Source organism: Apis mellifera, linkage group LG6, assembly GCF_003254395.2.
Source record: "Apis mellifera strain DH4 linkage group LG6, Amel_HAv3.1, whole genome shotgun sequence".
Lineage (NCBI taxonomy): Eukaryota > Metazoa > Arthropoda > Insecta > Hymenoptera > Apidae > Apis > Apis mellifera.
The window spans coordinates 5,343,130-5,366,110 of NC_037643.1; the positions used below are offsets into that span (position 1 = coordinate 5,343,130).

The following is a 22,981-nucleotide window of genomic DNA, read 5'->3' on the forward strand; positions in this document are numbered from 1 at the left end:
GATCAATCTGTAATAATAAAAAAAACAATGTTAAAAATATAGATATTAAATAATAATAATTTTATACTTGTCTTGGAATTGACCATCACATGAGCTGATCGTACACTGCAAGGTTTGTTACGAGCTCTGAGTTTACTTCTTCGAAAAGATACCATCTCTTCTATTATTATGCCAATATTATTAATATTTTATGAGATTTTTTTAAACGAAGATATTGAAAATTTCATTTTACTCACGTGTTAAAGGATTTTCCATGATATCGGTTCGACCAATTAACTTCCGTTTTTTCCCTACTTCTTTCGTTTTTCTTGAATTCATAATTTGTTCAAAATCCACTAGATAAATAATAAATTTATAATTAAATATTTTTGTTATATTTAATATTGATTTGTTACGTGTATTTAAATACGTATATCATAAAATAGTATACTGAAATGATATAATAAAAATAATTAGCTATTTTAATAAAAGACAATATTAATTTTTCTAAAATTTTTCTACATTTTAGTAATTATAAAAATAAAAAATACTATACCTTGTGAAGAACTGTTAGATTCGAAATCGCACGCCGAATGTACAAACAATTGCTTGAAAAATAGTTCACGATGCTGTTCACGAGGAGATATAACTTCAAATATTTCACCTTGATATTCATCGAACAAGGATACAATCTAAATTTAAATGACATGAAAATGAAGAAAAAACATCCAATTTAAATATAATCGAAAAAAAAAAAAATTTAGAATATTTTCTTACATTTCATTACTTTTAAACGATATTTTTTTTTAAATTTTTAAAATTATTTTCATTTATAATCGCTATCTTATATTTTGCATTAATAATTGTTAAATTAATATCAATATCGTTTAAAAATATAAATATATTTAAATTTATAATAAATTTAATATATAATTTTTCTTACATCTGGAGGTAAATCTTTTCGTGAACAATTAGCCGTAATCATGATTAACATATTGACCGATCGATCTAAACTCTGCATCAAAGATGTAAAAACAATACGTGCCGCTTCATCTACTAAGTCCCACCAGGTTAAAATATCAGGAATATAAATCAACGATGGTAAATTACGTCGAGCCATCTTCATTTTCTATTTTATTTAATCGATTAAAATATGATTCAATGATAAAATTATAGATATAAATATTCAAATATTATAAAAAACAAATATCAACACAAAAAATAATCCTGTGAGACATTGAAACAAAAAAAAAAAATTAAATAAAAATTGTTCTATTCTTTTTCTTTTCTATGTAAATAATAAAAAATATAAAATTTCTATAAAATTCTATTTTAACATTAATAATAATTTCTATGATAATATATAATTTTAATGTGATAATTACTTGAATCAAAGCTTCTTCTGCAGCTTTTCCTGTTTCTTCAAACAAAGTCGTAATATCTAACAAATGACAAGGTAAATGTTCTAAAGAGTGAAGTAATGCTGGTCCCAGATGACGAGTGTGAGAGTCATCGTCACCACACAATAAAATCCTAGGACAGCTATTTGACCTCGATGCAGCTTTACCAGTGCTATAAAAAAAGAATTTTTAAAATTTTTTATACTTTAAAAGCCATTATGACTTATTATTAACTCTAGCTTCATAATAGTTAAAAATTTGGCTTGCAGTAATTTCATCAAAGCACTTTAATAAAAATCATAATTACATGTTAATCTTTTACTTACATTAGATTGTAGCAAAAAAATTTAAATTTATAATTTTACTAAATTTACATATAAAAAATTTAAACTAAACTTTCATTGTGATGATAAACTTGTATCTTTGCGATTTCTAAATAGAAGTTATAAATTTTTTTTGTTTAAATTTAAATTTCTTTAATGAATATTTCATATAGAAATAATGACTGTAGAAAATAATTTGTAAAAATTTCTGCTTTATTACTTATTAAATCGGATAATAATACTCACATGACGTTGCAAGTTAACATTCCTGTTGGACAAAGAATTTCAAGCTGTGACAAAATGTATGACAAGTTGTCTTGGAGTAATGGTTGAATTTTATACGATAAAGATTTAATTGGGGCGATTGAAACACGATGGGATGCTGGTAGAATATTTTGTTGTGCTTTCAGAAAATCTTGTTTCTCAACCTACAATATCAATTGTCAATATTATTTCAAATTTACTGAATAAAAAGCATTTTTATGCTTTTACATAATTGCAAAATAATTACAAATAATTACAAAAATAAAAAATCGAAATTTCAGCTTCTAATATTAAACTTTACTATATAAAAATATCGATCAATTCATACCTTTGAATTTTGTATTAATAAATTAACATTAATATATATAAATAGTTTTGCAAAAATTATTCTTATTTAATGAAATCTTGTTCATATTACTTTAAGATGCCGCTCGTTAATTTGATATTTTGCTTTGGATGTATATATTTCCGGATAATTTCTTCGAACGCAGCACATTACCGCTTCGGCGCAAAGAGCTTGTAAATCACTTCCGCAAAATCCAACAGTTTTCGATGCAAGATACGCCAAAAATTTTTGTGGTGGCTTCTGTTTCCAACTTTTTATGTGAACCTGAAATCATTTTCTATTATCTTTTATTTTTAATAAATATTTTATTTTCAAAGATGAAAGTTTAAAAAAAAAAAAAAAAGAGCATTTTGCATTTTAATACCGAGAGTATTTCTTTTCTCGCGGTATAACACGGCAACGGAAAATACAATTCTCTATCGAAACGGCCAGGTCTTCTTAAAGCTGGATCTATAGCGTCGATTCTATTCGTTGCTCCAATTACTATGATCTCTGAATTGTTCTCTAAGCCGTCCATCAAGGCCAAGAGAGTGGAGACAATGCTGGCGTGTACGAAGTCTTGGCGACTGGATCTTACTGGTGCAAGACCATCAACTTCGTCGAAAAAGATTATACAAGGTTTCGATTGCTGAGCCTACAACATTGATGTAATGTTATTGAATATAATATTGATGAATTTTATCTTTTTGAAATGCAAATTTTTATTGTACATTTTTCTTAAAATGTGATTAATAAAATTAAAAATATTCTGGATAAAAAAAAAATTATTCTGAATAAAATTGTTATAAATATTAATTTCTTATATATAATTTACAAACATTTAAAATTTAAAATAAAATAGGAAATTTTTATAATGGAATGAATAATGTATATTGAATAGTAAAAGAGGTAAAATGGATAATAACTCTTCAAACAAGGATAAATATATTTATTCATAATTTTCATTTTTTAAATTTTTAAAAAATATTTTATCATTATAATTTTATAATCTATGCATTTTTAAATCTTCCATTTTAAATTTCAAATAAAACAAGAATATTTTGATATTCATTTGATAAATTTTTCTCTCATTATTATTTCACATAACATGCAAGTTGAAAATCTTCCCTATTCAATTAATTATTATAAATAATTATAAATCAATGAATTACCTTTGTTAATAATTTTTAATTAATATCTTAAACGAAAGAAAATAAAATAGTTGTATTAACCAGGAAAAAAATCTTCTGAAGCTTTTTCTCGCTTTCGCCAACCCATTTGCTAAGACAATCGGAACCCTTGCGAGATATAAAAGAAACCTTCCGTTCAGCGTTACTGCATTCCACGGCTAAAGCACTAGCAACCAGAGTCTTTCCTGTGCCTACGAAACAGAGAATGTCAATCGGGAATCTTGTTTCGAAAAATGTTTCGTTTTATTACGAACCGTAGAACGCTTTATTTTACCAGGAGGCCCATAAAAGAGCAAACCCCTCGGTGGTTTCAAGTTGAACTTCGCATAAATGTCACCGTATATAAGCGGAAATAGAACCGTTTCTTTCACTATGCGGATATGCTTCTCCAATCCTCCGATGCAAGAGAAATCCTTTGTGCAGGACATTTTTCGTGATGAAAATTACACCCAAACTTTTATTTCGCATACCCGACAAACGTATTCTCATTTAGGTATCACGATTTCGTATTTTTATAATTGATCCTTGAATTTTTATCCAATGAAATCCAGTTCGACAACTTAAATCGTTAACCACATATATGCATCGTGTTTTTCTAGATATTTTACTGGAAATTTTATGTTGCGTTTGATGATTGATTCAAATCGATTCACGATGTAATTTTATTGTATTTTAAATGTTTCATTGATGCGATTATAGCGAAACATGCGAATCGTGTTCCTTTTTGGAGCAATGTTCGCGTAAATAATATATATAATAAATTATAATATATTATAAATAATATATATATATATATATATAATAATTATAATAAAATAGATATTACTTTTTGAAATTTAATATCATTTAAAAAAAATATCAATATAAAATATAAAAAAATGTTTATTTCGAAACAAATTATTTTTTATTATTTCATTCTAAAGATATATATTTAATAAAATATATAATTTACAATATGTCGTATTTAATTATTGTGATATTATTTAATTACATGAAAAAAATATATGAAAGCAACATAAATAATTATAAAATTATTATATTTCTTTTATATTGTTATATAGCATGAATTAAAATGTTTAAAAAGAACGAATTAAATTTATTAAAGAATCATATGATTTTCTTAAAATTATTTATAAATTTTTATAAATTTTAAAAAATAATATGAATTTTTATTATAAAATAGGATATTAAAAAGTAAGACAAATAGTTATATTATAAATTTCAATTTATTATGCTACAATGAATGACAATAAAACGTATTACCTGTATGGTAAAATAAATAAGGCAGTGTATGCTCTCTTGCTTTTTTTCCTATATCTTCTACACATCTGCTCCATATACTGTCTGTCAAAGATCATATTGTACGAACAATTCAATAAAAGTTTTATTGAATTTGTAAGTCAATATGTTCTTTTACAAAAAACAGTATTACAATCTTTATTATTTGAATACTTTAGCGAAGTAATTATAGTTCAAACGGCAGTGGTTACGAGAACCTCTCGATTAATACAATGTACATATAGTTACATAGTTTTTTTTATCTTTTGCAATATTATTGGCAATACAGAGATGATAGTACATTAGAAAGTAGCACCAGAAATTATTCTTGGAATAATTACATGTTTTGGATTTCTTTATTGTAAAATGGAATGTAAAATACATATATCAATGAAAACAGGAAAGTCACAATAATTCAATTAATGATTTTTCTTTTATTAATTAGTATTAATTGTATATGTGATTTTTCTGTATCATTTACTATTTATTGAAGTTTACATTTGAATTTTTATCATTGAAATATTATACAATTTCTTTGGCAAATATCAGCGATATTTATTTGATGGATATATTTGAATTAAATAAAAATTTATTTGTGAATGCTATTATCGAATTATATAAAATTAATAAAAAAAATCTGCATATAGACTATACTATTAAATAACAGAAATTTTAAACAAATTTTCATATCGCTGAAATTTTTATTAATATTTTGAAAACTAGAAGCAATATTACAGCCTGTTTTTAGCATTAATTAAATTCCTTGCATTTTTAAAATAAATATTATAAATGATATTATGTAATGGTAACAACATTTTTGTTAACTTAATTTTTTTATCTACTTTAATATGAATACCAATATTTATTTAGTTTTCATAATGTGGCACTAATTTGCATAATGTTGATTTTTCTTATCATAAATGGTGATGTACCTGAGCAAGAGAAAGTTTATTATTTTACTATTACCATTTTTACTAAGTTTTGAAATATCTTGGTATTTTATTATATAATTAAATATAATAATTTGACTAAAATAATTTGACTATTTTCTAATCATTAAAATTTAAATTAATTTTAAATTATGCAGAAATTTAAACTAAAATTTATTAATTTGTATCTTAATTCTTATAACATCATATTCATTTCATTTACTATGTTGTCAAAAAGTATTTCAAAATTTCAAAATTATTAACAAATATTTCTAAATTTTTTTATGTAAAAGATTTTCAAGCATATTTTTGCTCAATATATCTCAATTTTATACAAAACAATATATATATATATATATATATATATATATGGAACATTTTTATTATAATAAAACATAGAAATATATCTTCATATACAATATTAAATTATGAAAATTATCCGAATTTTTTTGAAAATTATCATTAATAAAATGAATTCCTTTAGCATGACATATCTTTAATATAAATTATATGTATTCTCTACAAATTAATTATTTTAATCTTAATATATCATTCTAAAATATCAAGCATATATTAAAAAATTAAACATACAAATAATTATTTTCATAATATTACATACATAAAAAATTATTTTATCTCAAAATTTGATATTTACATTATAAAAGATTATTTAATAGAATATTGAAAATTACTTTCCTAATTTAATTTGAATATAAAAAATAATACACAAAAAAAATAAATACTATGCAATGAGCATTTCTACAGTTCAGTCTTTGGATTTTTATATTCTAACAAATTTTAAGTATTTCAATTATAATTTCGTCAAACTTAATTATAATTTTCATCATAAATGAAAAATAATTTTTTTACATTTATTATTTATAATTTATATATTCGAAGATTTTTGACTAATATAAAAATAAAATGCAAATTACCAATCTAATAATAACATAATTCTATTAATAACATTTTTTTAAGAATTTTATATTATTTATTATATTATATGCTTGATTATAAGAATTATCATTAAATTCTTATAGTCTATCTTAACTTATAATATTTATTTAATATCTCTATTCCTAAATAATTGAAAGTAAATAAAGAAATTCATTTTTTTCTAACATATTATTCTTTTATATTTTAATAAAAAAAATATTATTTATATGACCAATATAAATAATCAATAGGCAGAATCTTATTACTTGAACTCTAGAATACATCAAAATTTCTTTCCCATGTATAGCATTTGGTAACTATTCTTTCACAGTTATATAATAATCACAACCACTGTATGAATCTAGAATGTAAATTTTATGTTAAATATTTTCTATTTATACAGATACAGTATTCTTTGCATATACTTATGATTTTTATTATATTACCGAGGTATTCAACATTTATTCAACAATTTTCAATTATATTCATTTTTATATTCATAATACAAAGAAGAGAAATAAAATTTATTTCTTCATTATTTCACTTATGGTTTAACTTTGGTCAAAATAAACTGACAAATATGTACTACATTTCAATTATAAATCATTCATAATACAAAATTAATTAATTTGAATATAATTATAAATTACTTATAATTGCATTCAATTATATCATACTAATTAAAGCAATAATGTTAAATTTGAATAATGCTATATATAACATTAATAGCTATCAATGTATATAAAAATTATATTCATATTAGATATCATTAATTTTTACATATATATATTGATAAAAAGTTATTATATCAAATATTACTTTAAATAATTTACTACCAATCATTATATTTATGCAAATACATTTTAATTAAAAATTATAAATTGAAATCTAGTACAAATTACTCCTAAAAATAAATTATGTACAAAGCCAAAAATAGTTATTTATGCAATATATAACATTGCTCATAAAAGGAATGTATTTACATATTTTTCACTTTATGAAATATTTTCATCATTTTAATGATTAATTGAAACTAATACACAAAGTCATTGATATTATACGAATTTAAAACTTATATATTTTTATGTTGTGTGTGAGTATTATTTCATTAAATGATTTCTTTTTTAAAAATAGGGCACATGTGATTTCATAGTGGAACCATGTGTATCAAGATATGTCTATTTTTAAAGTACTTTATAAAAATTACCTAAAGAACTGTAAAAATCCAAAGTAATAACTGGCGCATATAATGAATCTATAATGTATTTATCAAGATTTATCATGATTTATCTTAGTATATTCATATACAATAAAATAACTTGATATAATATACTGCCAAGTACCACATGTAAAAAACTATAGTTAAGTACATATTGTATTAAATTACCATCATCTTTGTATAACCATTATTTGCAAAATTTTGTTATTATGAATACCTTTTTGAGGCATAAAGTGCTATACACAAAAACGCAAAAATTATTTCACAAGTACCCCATTAAAATTATATTTATAAATTTTTTATATGATTTATAAAGAAAACAAATTGTTTATCATTTTCTAACTAATTTCTTATCTCTGATTTTTTAAATCAATTTTTTTGAAAATGTTAATAACAGCAAATAATTGCAATAATTGCAACTCACATATAATTATTGAAATATCTAAATTTGATATCAAAATTTTTTACTAAGAGATATATTATCTCAGCTACTAATAATTATAGATAATGAAAGCCAATATAGTTATAATATAGAATAATTTATCATTTTATATTTAGATACTGAGATAAATGTTTTAAATCGTTTTCTCTTAGTTTCACATACAACAATAATTTTTTGTCTTGTTATATGAACATACAGTTATATTTCACCATGTCTTTAAAAACCGAAATTTAAATGTATTATTATTTCGGTTTTCCTTCATATCTTTCATTTATATTTGTATAATAATAATTACCCGTTCTTTAAACTTTACGCAATAAAACAAAAAAAAACATACTATTTTAAATTATCATGTGATTTAACACTAATTAATAATCTTTGTTTAGTGTAAATGTACAAAAAATTTTTTATAATGATACTAAAAATAGTATGACTTATAACATGTCGGTCTGATTAGCGACATGATGAACTTTTTCATATGTTGTCTTGAATTCTTCAAATCTTTTCACTTCCTTGAGCAAGTCCTATACACATATTATAAAATAGATAAGATATTTTATACTACAAACAAATTATATTATCTATATCATATAGCTCAATTAAAATATTACAAGTAATAACATAATAAATAACATGATAAATAATATAAATAATAATGTAGAAATAATATAATAAATAATTTGTATTTTGTGTATTTTACATTACAAAAAAATTATATTATCTACATAATTCAATTAAAAAACACAACAGAATTCAACAAAAAGCAAATAATATAACAAATAATAATTTGTGATATTATTTAAAAATTAAATGTTTAATAATATATAAAAAAAATGAATAAAAAATAAGCAATAAATTATAAATTTAATTGAGTAAAACTTATTTACCTTTGGCAGTGATTTTCTATCGTAATTCTGAGCATATTTTCCTACACATCGACTCAGTTGTACATAAATGTCACATAATACTTCAACAGGAAAATCCTTTGTAACTTCAACAGTGATTTGCCATGCATTTTCTAATTCATTTTTATCTACTACAAGTTTCTCATTTTCTTCAAATCTAGCTGGACTAGAATCACTCTCAATAGCAAATGATAATTCATCTATACTTTCTCGTCTGGATGATGAATTTGATGCACTATTTTCTGCATTCTTTTCTTCTTCCATAAAACATATTTCCATATTTTCAATTTCATCAATATGCTGATCATTAATATTATTGCTTTGAATACCTTGTATATCTTTTGAACTTTCATTTTGTGAATCATTCTCAGAATCAGAATTATCAAATAAAGGTACATGACCATTTAAAACACTGTTTGCTTCAGTTTCAAATTCTTGAAATTTTTCTAAATCTATACTTGTTGTTTCATTAGTTAAACAAATCTTGTTATCAGATACAGTTACATTTTCTTCAAATGCGATTTTCTTCTTCTTATGAACTTTTTTCACATAGCCTCTTGCCCAAGCTGGTATTCGACGTTTCCTAGAATTATTATATCTTCTTCCATTTACAATCAAGGAATGACTAGGACTCGCATTGTCTTTTTTTACATCTATTCGTTCAGAAGCAGACGTAGGTTGTTCTATTTTAGATTGACTTTTATCTTCCACCTCATTGCTAGCCGCACTTTCAATAATTCTACGATTCTTTGAAATCTCACGACATTTATCCTCAAAATCGGAATCCAATTCTGCTTTTATTAACGCATATGCATTATCACGAAGGGAACATGCACGATGCCTTATTAATTTGTCAGCTGGATCTCTGTGAATACAATATTTATAATATATAATATATATAATATACAATATATACGTATATATTCGTAAAATATATTACTATCAATAAGCAACATTAACTATAATATGAGTGGCCTTCAATAATAATTAATATAATAATATAACTAATATTTATTTAATCAATAATATATGTGCCATACAAATTGAAGGTCACTTTAACTACAGAGCAACAACAGCAACGGATAAACAGGAATATCTCAACTACCTCTTTAATATTCCAAGGGAAGGCCTATCACGTAAGCTGACATGAAAACACACAACATGAATGTCAGTATGAACTTTAACTTTGTTATTTATATTTATACTTTTACATACAACATATATATAATAATATAATATAATAATAATAAAAAATATGTAAACTAATAAATATAAACAGTAATATAAAAAAATAAAATATATTAATTAAAAAAATATATATTAAAAATTTTTTTATATTAAAAAAATATATTAAATATTTTTATAAATTTTAAAGAATTTATAAAAAGGAAAAGAAAAAGAAAAATATAAAGAGATAGATAGATAGATAGATAGATTAAATATATACAGCAGAGACAGAGACAGACAGAGGTGAGGGGGGGAGGAGAGGGGAGGGAGGGGAGGGGAGGGGAGGGGAGGAGAGAGAGAGAGAGAGAGAGAGAGAGAGAGAGAGAGAGAGAGAGAGAGAGAGAGAGAGAGAGAGCAAAGTAATAAAAAACTTATTAAAAATGTTTAGTTAAATTAAAATATTTAAATACATAGGTTTATATATAAAATTTGAAGTTAAGGATTTAAAATATAAGGATTTAAATAATATATTATCTACTAACCTGTCAGGATTATATTCTAAAGCATTTTTACAAATGAGATCGATATCATCAAGAAAATCTCGAGCACAAAGATAACAGTGCATATCAATCTTTGTCATCATGGTTTCTAAATCCATAGGTTGTTTTATAATCATATTATAATCTGGTACTTCTTCTGTATCTACTGGTTTTGTAAACATGAAAAATCTATAATGCATTAATATCAATTATTATTTTTATAAATAAAAATTTGTAATATGAAAATACTTACTGCCTATTCCTTGCAAGTTTTGCACAAATTTCTCTCAAGAAAATTCTCAATTCTCTTAATGAAATTTCTTCTTTTTCGTATATTATTTTTTTTTCTTCTTCTGTTAATTTCTTTGGTAAAGGATCTGGTGCTAAAGGAAGCTCTTCTAAAATTTCTATTTTATCATCTTTTATTTTTGGTAGTTTTAGGCTTTGAATCATGAAAATAGGTCGGAAGAATTTAGATCTTTGATCTTTTGTTGGTGTTTTCATAGAATAAACTTCATTTCGTAATTCACTAAATAGATTTTGAAGTTGAATAGGAAGATCTTGATATGTTCTATCACTTGTAGCTAAAATTAAAATAGGTAATGAAGGATCAAGTGCTGCAATACGACACAAAAAAACTGCTTTTACAGTTTCAGGTACAAGTGGCCACCATTGATCAATTGACCGAATATAAATTATGGACGGTACATTTCTGGCAGCTTCATTAAATACCTACATTATTTAAAATTATATGAGATATTTTAAATTATAATTTATTAATAATATATATATTTTTTATTATTATTAGCTAACCTGTACACAGGTTTCTTCGGGAGATCGTCCACTTTCTGCAAAAAGAGTGCTAACATCTAATGTTTGAACTGGCAGATGTTCCATATGATATAATAATGCTTGTGCTAAATGTGGCCCTTGACCTTCAGATAAATTTCCACCAGAAATTAATAGTCTTGGACGATGTATTCCTTTGGTAATTTTCACTCTAAATCATTTAAAAAAAATAATATTAAATGAAAAAATAAATATACATATATAAACAATTATAAAATGATTTTCTTAAAATTTTATTACTTTGCCATAGCAGGATTAATTCCTTGAGGAAATATTCCTTTTATTGAATTGAGTAGTTCTTCCAACAAAGGTCCTAATAATGGTTCCATGAAAGGTTTTAATTTTCTTCGAGCACAAGGAGATACTCTTTGTGATGATGGTACAAGAATAGAACTAGCTTGCAAAAAATCTCGTTTTTTCACCTATATAAAAATATATTTAATTTTAGATTGATTATTAGATTTATTATTAGATAAATATTTATAAATAATAATAAATTACTTCAACTCGTTCAGGATCTAAAAGTAATCTATTATTTGTCATATATATTTGAGGATAAGTTCTTCGTAATCCTTGCAAAACTGCTTCTGTGCATAAAGCTCTTAAGTCTGAACCACAATAACCTGTTGCTTTTTCAGCTAATATCTCTAATAATTGATCAGATGGAGGATTTTTCCATTTGCTGACGTGAATTTTTAATATTTCTAGTCTTTCTTTCATAGCAGGCAATGGGAAAAACAATTCTCGATCAAAACGACCTGGTCTACGTAATGCTGGATCAATAGCATCTATTCTGTTTGTAGCTCCAATAACTATTACCTATTATTAAATAAACAAAATAAAAATTAATTAAAAGTATTATAAAAACTTCAAAATATTGTTGGAAAAATAAAAAATAAAATATTTAACCTCTCCTCTATCACTGAGTCCATCCATAAGCGCTAAAAGGGTAGATACGATACTAGCATGGATTTGGTCCTGTTTCGTACTTCGAACAGGTGCAAGGCCATCTATTTCATCAAAAAATATTATGGACGGTTTCATTTGTTGAGCCTGCTCAAACAATAATCGCAACTGACGTTCAGATTCTCCGACCCATTTGGATAGACAATCTGCACCCTTTCTCATAAAGAATGACATTTTTTTACTGCCTTGACTACATTCATTTGCCAATGCTCTAGCTATTAATGTTTTACCAGTTCCTAATAAATAAATAAATATTACAATATTGCGTTATTTTATAAAATAAATACAATTATAATAAATATATATAATATACCTGGTGGACCATGAAATAATACTCCTTTTGGTGGGGTAACGTGAAAACGTTCAAAAATATCTGGATACATCATAGGAAAAACTACCATTTCTTTAAGGCAGTGAATATGCGATTCTAAACCTCCAACATCATTAAATCTAATATTGGTATCTAAAGTAATTGGATTTATATCTGCTTTGCGATCAGGTGGTCCACCTTGAGGTATTGCTGATTGCCTAACAATAACATGAATATTAATTTGCATGGTTAGAATAGAAATAAATTTTCTTTAAATTTTCTTTTACCTTGCTTTTTTACTTTTTTTCTTATCATAACGTTGAGGTTCTGAATCACTGGAATCACTAGAGCTTGTACTTTTGCTTCTATGTTTACGCCTCCTCATGGAATTACTAAGAACACTTCTAAGTGCTTTTATAGATCGCCGAACCGGTTCTACATTAGCTTGAAATCTATCTACAGCTGGTTTTTTCTGACGTAAACTATACTTTCTAGGACCAGGAGAGTCGGAAGATTCACTTAAATCACTATCTACTACAATAACAATAAATTATAAATAATACATAAGATATACTTAATTACATAAAATACATGTTTATACTATAAATAAACTTCAAACCTGCAAGCTTCTTACCCCTTGGTAATTGCCGTTGTGCTGTTCTCCTAGTCCGTTTAATACGAGTATACATATCTTCATAACCCTATGAACAATATATTTATATATAATATATATATATTCTAATAATATTTATACAATTTAATATTATTTTATAAAAATTTGTACATCTTATTATTATTTCATATTAAAATTCTTTATTAAAAATAAAAATAATTGTTTAAAATTATTACATCTTCATTTTCAGAATTATTTTCTGCTTTTTCACTTTCTTGAGAACTGTCTTCATCAGCTTCTACACGTTCTACTTTAGATTTTACATCCTTTTCACCTAAATTTCCTCCAAGTCTTGTAGCAGGTCCTTCTCTAAGCCTATTTGGACTATCAGATTTTCTTGTTCTGCATACAAATTTTTTATAAAAATATATTTAATCAGATTTTAATTTTATAAATTATAAATTATATTAATAAATATTTACCTTGCATCTTTTTCTTCATTAGATTTACTTCTGGTTTCTATTTTATCTTTATGTTCTCTCTCTGTTCTTTCTTTAAGATCTCTAATATCTTTCTCTTGTTCTGTTTTTTCTCTAAGATCACGATCACCTCTTCCTCTAAGTTCTCTATTATTTTGTCTATCATGTTCTGTTCTTTCCCTAATATGTCTAGATGAATTTTTGTTTGGAGGATGATTTTCACGTGACCTAAGAGGCATACGTTCCCTAACATCACGTTTTCTTTCAGGAACTTCATCCACCATTTCTTTATCAGATGAAGAACCATGTTGTTGAAACATAGGATAACCTTTCAATGTTTGTGTACCTAAAAATTATATTGATTTAATATACTACAATATTGAACAACTCATTTAATATAATTTAAAATAATCTAAATTAATGAATATAGATTAAATATAAATTAAAATATTTTAAGATATATTTTACCTAAAATCCAACTAGTATTAAGATTATCATATGTTTGCATTCTATGACGTGTACTACGACGCACACTTAAGTTATTCATAGATATATGAGAAGTAGAATTTGAATGTGATCGTAAAGTACGTAAACTTTTAACCCTTCTGGCATTAGAGCCCAAGCTACTGCAAGCTTTTCTTGGAGAAAAAATATCCTCTTCTGTATCCATTGAATCCAATGCAGCATCATCATCTGACATTATCTATAATTATTAAAAATTATTATATTATTATATTATTGTATTAATACAATATTAATTATCACACTATTAACAATTATTAATTACATTAATATATATATTAATACAAATAAAATTTTATATAATATAAATAAAATAAATTGTATCTTTAAATTTTACTTGATTCAATCATATTATATGTTAAATATGATATTAATAATATGAAATTATTAAAAAAATATATATATATATATAATATATATTAAAATTTATTTAATTAAAAAAATTTATAAAAATAATAAAGCATATAGAGATCAAATATAAACATTATATCTGTAATAGGATATAATTTTATATATGATTGGTTTACAAAATGAAAAAAAGATTAATAATAAATCAAAGATTAATAATAAATCGTTTGACAATTAACACGTGTTTTTTTTGTATTTTTTTTATTGCTTTTTTTATGAAATATGCACCATCCATTTAAATACTTTTTCAGAAAATCAAGAAATATAAAATCATAAAATATATAAATATGTAAAATGTTTTTTATAAACAAATTACAATAATTAACAATTAATCATACAAAATTTAAAATAAAAACATACATTGTCTACAATAATAATAAACAAAGCACCATGGAAGTAATTAGATTCGCTTTGAAATATATGAATTTTAATTTTTGCAAATATATATTACTTATAGTGTAATATTATTTAATATTTTATAAAATAGATTACCTTCATCTGGCCAGTTCTTGCTGACAATTTGTACTTAATTTAAAAAGAAAATTTCTAATATCCGTCATATGCCTTAGGTAAAGCAACACTACTTTCTTGATCAAGTGCACGTAGCGCATGCACACTGAGCCTTCACAAAGGTCATTTTATGATCGACTATCACTTAAAATTGTTACATTAAAAATATGAAAAATAAAGATATGCATGATATACACCAAAACTCATAAATTCGTTGTTACAATACAAAAGTTTCTGCCGGATTGATGGTTACAAAATTCGTATCGTAAACTATCATTGCATATGTGAACTCATACTGAAATTAGCTGTAAATGTATTCTAGACCTAACCTAACCCACAATTTGCCAATTGTGATCACCTTTAAGTATATAATTCAAGAATACGATATTAGCGCACTCCTACATAAAAAGATGTAACTACATATGATAAATTACGAAATACAGTATTTACTTAATTAATTTTTTAATTGTTATATTTGAATATTATATATTATTAGTATAATTTAGAAATTTATAAATCAAATGTTATATATATTTTATATATTTTTTATTTGTATATATATATATATATATATGTATATGTGTATATAATTTTTGAAACGATTATATTATTACTTCATAAAAATATTTTAGAATTAATATTCATTTTAATCATTTTATAATAAATATTATATAAAATTATTAATAAAATTTTATATAAAATAATATAAGACATTTATTTAAAAATATATTTTAACAACAAAATTAAAAATATATTTTAATTTTATTCATACATAATACCAAACTTTATTATCATTTTCGTATCACATACAATATTAGCAATTTGACGATTTAAGAATAAGAATAAAACGACGTAACGAATATAAAATATAAAATAAACATGATATGCAATTTCGTGTGTTATGTATTCTGAAATACCGATTGTGCAAAAGAACTAGAAGTTAGAGCACAAAATAAGTATAGAATAAATCTAATATCTAATCATAGATTTCGTCTATGATTTAATATATTTTTATATAATTTCTATTATCATTCGTGTCAAATGCAATATTATCGATTAAGAATGGAATGAAACAACAGCGCTATTGGAAAAAAAAAATTAATGTTATTCTTGCTAGAACCTGTTCATAAAATGATGGCCATGCAATAAAATAGTTATTAATAAGAGTCAAATCATAAATGCATATTTATATACTATTCACTAAACAATTATTTGATGCAGAAACGATTTTTTCACGTAAGCATTGTTAAGAAAACACAATTGTAAATTCCCGATTGCGAATTTGTGAAAATTACTTAGTAGAATTTTTAATATTAGAATTAGAATTTTAGAATTAATAATATTAGAATTTTTTTAACATCATTTTTGTTTTTAAATATATAAATAAAGAAAATAATAAAAAAATATTTATTTTAATCTTCTTTGAAAATCATATATATATATGTCTAATATTAATATTCAATTCGATTTTTATTTTCAATTCGAGATTTAATAATATAACAAACAGAAAAATCTTTAAAAATTCTTTTATAAGATTAACTATAATAAATAATAATTACACTTTAATTTTTTGAATTGAATGGTAATCTAAAGAAAAAGTCAAGCGTTTAATAATATATGCTTGATGTATTTAATAATACTTTTAGAAAATCATATAATATATACATAATTTAAATAAAATAAAATTAAATAAATTATGTAAGAAAAATTTTATTAATTATATAATTTTTAGTTATTAAAAAAAAATGATTTATTGAAAATGAATTTTTGAATGAAGAAATTTTTATAAAATATATTATACAAATTATTCATGTTTTATTTGTTTATTATCTATCAGTATCCACTTGAAAATTTAATCTATTTTTTATATTTTTTATTTTTAATTATTCTTTTTTTATTATATTATTCTTTTTATAAATAAATAATTTAGTTTAATAAATTCGATTCATAAAAAACATTAACAAATTATTTATTTTGTAATTTATTGAAATTTATTAATCAAGTTAAATTAATATAACATAATGTAACATAATTATTTAAAAAAATTAATATAGAACACCAAATTTTATAATAGAATACATATATCAAATATATTTTATATTTTTATATTACATTTTATATTATATATATATATATTTTTTTTTAATATTTTTTAATATAATATTTTTTAATATAATTTGAATTTCATATAATGTTATATTATTATTTATAAATTAAAATTTATAGAGAATTTCATATTGCATACAATAAAACGAGATGATAATGAAAAGCGATAGAGCGGGATAATACTTTATTTAATATAAACTTAAATTGTTTAAAACTTAATAATTATTCAATATTTGTATTATATTTGTATTAATATTGTGTTTGTTTCAAAATTAACTCTTTTAAAGTATTTGATGAATATATTAACATCTTATATATTATTTTTTTGTATATATTTATTATATATTATTTTATATATATTTATTATTAACTTATATTTTTTATATATACTTATTATATTTTATTATTATATAGATTATATAAACTATATTTTATATAATCTATATCTTTATATATTTTATATTTATATAATACAAAAAATAATAAATTTAAATATAAATTATAATTTTATAATCTTGTATAATTTATTTTATCAAAATTAAAAGAAATGTTATTTAAAAAATATCTTACAATTTTTCTTAAATCATTTAGAATATTGTGTAATTTATATATATTTTTTTTATTATTCTATTATTCCAATAATATAATGTAATACTATATATTGTAATAATATAATAATATATAATATAATATAATAAAAGCTAAATGATAGTCTATTAATATAAAAAATACAATATATACATATTGTTATGAGAGCATAGTTTTTCACAAACTTCATTAATATATAATATGTTCAGAAGTAAATAAATAATATTTTAATTTCAATGAAAATTTTATTGTAATAATGAAATTTTTCATTTTCAATGAAATTTTTATAGTAATATATTTTATAGTAATATATTTTATAGTAGTATATTTTATTAGTAATATAGTAATATATTATTAAAATTGACACTTTATTAATATATTTTGTATTATGTATTATATCTTTTATGTATTGTATCTATATTTTGTATTATATCTTTCGATACATAAAGGTATTGTTTTATGTGTTTCTAATTTTACAATAATATCTTGAATCCATGTCATATGATGATCAAGATCAGTAAATAAAGAATAAGAATAGCTATCACAAATCCTACTTCCTCCCACTATTTTTATACCAACACTAAGACTAACAATGCCTTTTAAATACCACTGACCACGTTTTTCGAAAATTAATCCGCCACCGCTATCACCATCACAAACGGAAGAACCTACAATTTAAATATTATTTTATATATTTTAATATAAAATTAATAAAATATTATAATTTTATTATGTATATATATATATATATATATATATATATATATAATAATTACATAATTAATAAATATATATATATGATTAATTCTAAAAAAAATTGTAATTTTTTTCTAACCATTTGCATAACCTGCGCAAAATTTATCATATGCTGCAATATATTTTCTTGAATCATTAGTACTTGATGTGCATTGATCTTCAGAAACAATTGGCAATTTAATTGTCTGTAAAATTTGACTAGATGGACTTGAAGCAGTTCTTCCAAATCCTGCAACTTTTCCTAAAATTCCTGCGTGTAATGAAATCTCATCCAAAATATCTAAACATATAGGAACTAAGAAAGATGAAAATATAAGTGGTTCTGTAATTTCCAATATAGCTATATCTGCAGCATAATTTCCATCAAATCCAAGATAACTGCAAACATTGTATATATTTTTCACCTAAAATATATATATATATATATATAAATATAAGAATCAAAATATATTAACTATTAAAATATTAAATATAAATACCTTTGCTTTTTTTACTATTTTTATATCATGAAGAGGATTATCATATTCTCTAAAAATATTGCCTGTAATTATATCATACTTTGAAGCATCATAAAATTTTTTATTATCATCATCATAAACACAATGTGCTGCTGTAATTAGAAGACTTTCATGTATAATAGTTGCACCACATATAAATTGTTTTGATACACTAGAATTCTTTGTTACATAGAGTGAAGCATGCCACGGAAATTCAGTAATTTGTGGTTGAGTTCCATTTACAATAAGTGTTTTAGATGATGGAGTCGAAATACCACATGCTAAAACATACTTTCGAATTATTATACTATTAAAAATAATTTATTATTATTATTATTATTATTATTATTATATAAGTCACAGTAACAAATAATTCAAAATATTAACAAATTTTTAATTTTATTGTAATATAATATATGTAATATATATTTTATTATATATATGTAAAATTTATTTAATATACTATATATATATATATATATAAATAGTATTAGATATTAAAAAATGGATAATTTATTATAAAATAAATTATATAAAAAAATTTTAGTAACAAATATATATATATATATATATATATATATATATAAACTTGCAATTTATAATTATAATACATCTTTTGTTTAAATTAAGACAAGATAATTTTGGATACATATATCAATTTAATTCATAAAATTATTTTTTATTATTTTTAATATTATGTTTACAAAAACTATTTAATGATTTATTTTTATTTTTTTATTTTTTATTTTCTATATCAAATCTAATATCAATATCTGGATCAGTAGTTTTATTTTTATAAACATGAATAACAATTTTATCATTAAGAACTTCTATAAATGTAGAATTATTTTTTGTTACATCAGTTTGCAGTAAGACAGAAGAGTCATTATTATAAATAATTATTGTTAGCGGACCTGGAATGCATTGTATTGGTTCTGGTTCCCATTGACCATTATTATTACATCTAACATTTGAAGATGATGTCAGCCTTGTATCTTCACGATAACCAGGAGAACATGTTAATTGTGCTGTTGTTCGAGGTAAAACAGAATCAAAACATGACACTGGTAAATCATCATGTTTACAAATAGCAAACATAGAAGGTGATTGTAACTTTGCACAACGTATTTCTGTAATATATACAATATTTATTTAATATTTTATTATTATTTAATATAATTTTACAATATTTTTTCATACCTATACAAGCTGGAATACTTAACCATTCACCTCGACTACAAAATGCAATACCAGAATTGTTTAATTTATAACCAGAATTGCACGTATATACTAAATATGCACCTGATTCTAACCATGTACCTTGTTTAACATTACAATTCTCACATTGATAACCATCTTGTTCAGTACAACATTGTGACTTGTGCAATTTCCAATAACCATTTATTGGTTGTGGTGGTACAAGACAAGATTTAGATTTAATTGTAACAGGAGATTGCGAAGTTGTTAAAGTAATAGGAATTAATCTAGGTGTAGTTGCTTCTATTTCTTTACAATGTCTAGGATATTCATCTGAACCATCTGCACAATTTTTAATTCCATTGCATTTTAAATCACCATCAATGCAGGCACCATAATCACAACGAAAAAAGAATTTGGGACAGCTATAAATATTTAAACCAGATATGTATATTAATTAATTAATAAATTAAATTTTCAATATAAATGTAATATAGTTAAATATTTAAATTTTAGATTTTTTCTTTTAACTATTTACTACTTACTTAATTGAACTGCATTGAATAATTGTTTCATCTGAATTATCTGTACAATCTGCTATGCCATCACATAAATTACTTTCAGCAATGCATTGTCGATTATTACATTTAAATTGATTTTTTGCACATGATGTAGATGTATTGAATGAACTGTTTATACAGTTAGGTAATGTTTCATCACTATTGTCAATACAGTTTTTTATTCCATTGCAAATTGCATCTCCATCTATACATGCACCATATGAACAACGAAATGTATAATCTGGACATGTAGCCATTTCAGGTTTATTACACTCTATATATGTTTCATCAGATTCATCTTTACAATTTGCCTGTCCATCACATAATAATTCATTTGCTATACATTGTCCATCTTTACATTTGAATTTGTCTATTCTGTTTAGGAATTAAGGAATTAACTTATCATTTTGTTATAAATTTGTTTTTTATTGAATATTAGTAATTAAATAAATTTGTGAATGATATTTTATTGATAAAATAAATATGTAGGAAAATATTAACTTACCCACATTGTGCATATCCATATTTTACCAAACCTATAAAATAAATATAAATTATTTTATTACTTAAATTTTTTTATCTTATTTTATAAGAATTTTATCATTTTATTTATTATTTTAAATCTATAATTCTCACATTTTTACATTTTTATTATAAAATATCTATATTGTATATTTTTTTAAAAAATTTGTTTAAAATAAAATAATATAAATTTTTTTTTCGAACTTATATATAATTTACAATTAAAACATATTAAAATTTATTAAAGTTTAAGATCATTATTTTAAATAGATTTTTAAAATTATAAAAATTAAATATTTTTAAAATTTTTTTTATTTAATATCATAACAATTCTTAAATGAAAAATATAAATGTAGAACAAATTATATATATATATATATATATATAATTTAATATAAAAAAAAATAGAAAAAAAAATATAATAATATAAAATTATCATTTTACCTATAAAAATTAATCTTATATTCAAAATAATTTCTAAATTATTTATACATATATGTATAGTGATTTTAACATTATGTATGAATATGCATCCATATATACATATCACCATGTATGTATATATATATATATATATATATATATATATATATATATATATATATACAAAATAGATATAAATGTATTTTGATTTAATATAAATATAAATAATAAATATATTATTAAAAAATTTATCAAATATTATTTAATATTATATCAAATATTATTTAATTAGTATATTAATACATACTAATTAATATAAACAATTTTTATTATTAAATATCATTAATTATATATTAAATACTTCTAATTTAATATTAAATAAAATATAAATATAAAATTTTAAAAAATTACTTACTATATTTAGTTATTAAAATGATTGTAATTATTGTATTTTTCATAGTATTAAAAAAAATTGTAGAAAAAAATAAGAATTTTTTTAACTCCTTAATAATGATTATTAATCTTGAATCACTTTGGAATTACCAGATTGAAGCAACAAGTGTCAGAAGTATTTATATCTGTCTACGTGCATATTCGTGAAGGAAAATAATACGAAATGCGAATACATATTATCTGAAGGTAATACATAAAAGCGAGATAGAAATAATGTATACTCTATACTATTTGATAGATAGTACAAAAAATAACAAAATGTTTTATAAACATAAAAATGATAAAATAAATATCTTATATTAATTTTAAATTTTTTAAAGATATAA

At 22.1% G+C, this 22,981-nt stretch overlaps 2 protein-coding genes across 2 annotated transcripts; both read right to left on the reverse strand.

Annotated features, from left to right (window-relative positions):
• On the reverse strand, nt 1–15,977 carry LOC411496 (ATPase family AAA domain-containing protein 2-like). The gene is given in 26 exon segments (XM_026441271.1): nt 1–160; nt 237–335; nt 536–671; nt 923–1,108; nt 1,365–1,551; nt 1,949–2,130; nt 2,385–2,576; nt 2,677–2,946; nt 3,524–3,672; nt 3,756–3,965; nt 8,756–8,809; nt 9,427–10,055; nt 10,296–10,331; nt 10,900–11,085; nt 11,150–11,628; nt 11,710–11,896; nt 11,986–12,167; nt 12,247–12,564; nt 12,655–12,947; nt 13,025–13,239; nt 13,309–13,555; nt 13,656–13,722; nt 13,871–14,036; nt 14,117–14,459; nt 14,582–14,816; nt 15,536–15,977. Coding segments are annotated over 26 exon segments (5,412 nt in total). The 5' UTR covers nt 15,542–15,977; the 3' UTR covers nt 1–2.
• A 2,500-nt stretch (nt 15,978–18,477) lies between these two features.
• Nucleotides 18,478–22,854, reverse strand: LOC724703 (modular serine protease). The gene is made up of 8 exons (XM_001120594.5): nt 22,618–22,854; nt 21,763–21,793; nt 21,243–21,632; nt 20,701–21,122; nt 20,415–20,630; nt 19,483–19,781; nt 19,083–19,407; nt 18,478–18,915 (listed from the first exon to the last, which is right to left on the reverse strand). Exons 1-8 carry the CDS (start codon nt 22,658–22,660, stop codon nt 18,650–18,652), a joined length of 1,992 nt encoding a protein of 663 aa, XP_001120594.2. The 5' UTR covers nt 22,661–22,854; the 3' UTR covers nt 18,478–18,649.
• Between the last annotated feature and the right edge of the window lie 127 nt (nt 22,855–22,981).

What these genes read in the sequence shown, in the direction of transcription:
- LOC724703 (XM_001120594.5), bottom strand. Translation starts at nt 22,660, where the DNA reads ATGAAAAATACAATAATTACAATCATTTTAATAACTAAATATA. An exon ending in CATTTTAATAACTAAATATA is followed by an intron (nt 21,794 to 22,617) that starts GTAAGTAATTTT and finishes TTTATTTTATAG; the next exon opens with GTTTGGTAAAATATGGATAT. An exon ending in TTGCGCAGGTTATGCAAATG is followed by an intron (nt 18,916 to 19,082) that starts GTTAGAAAAAAA and finishes TTTAAATTGTAG; the next exon opens with GTTCTTCCGTTTGTGATGGT.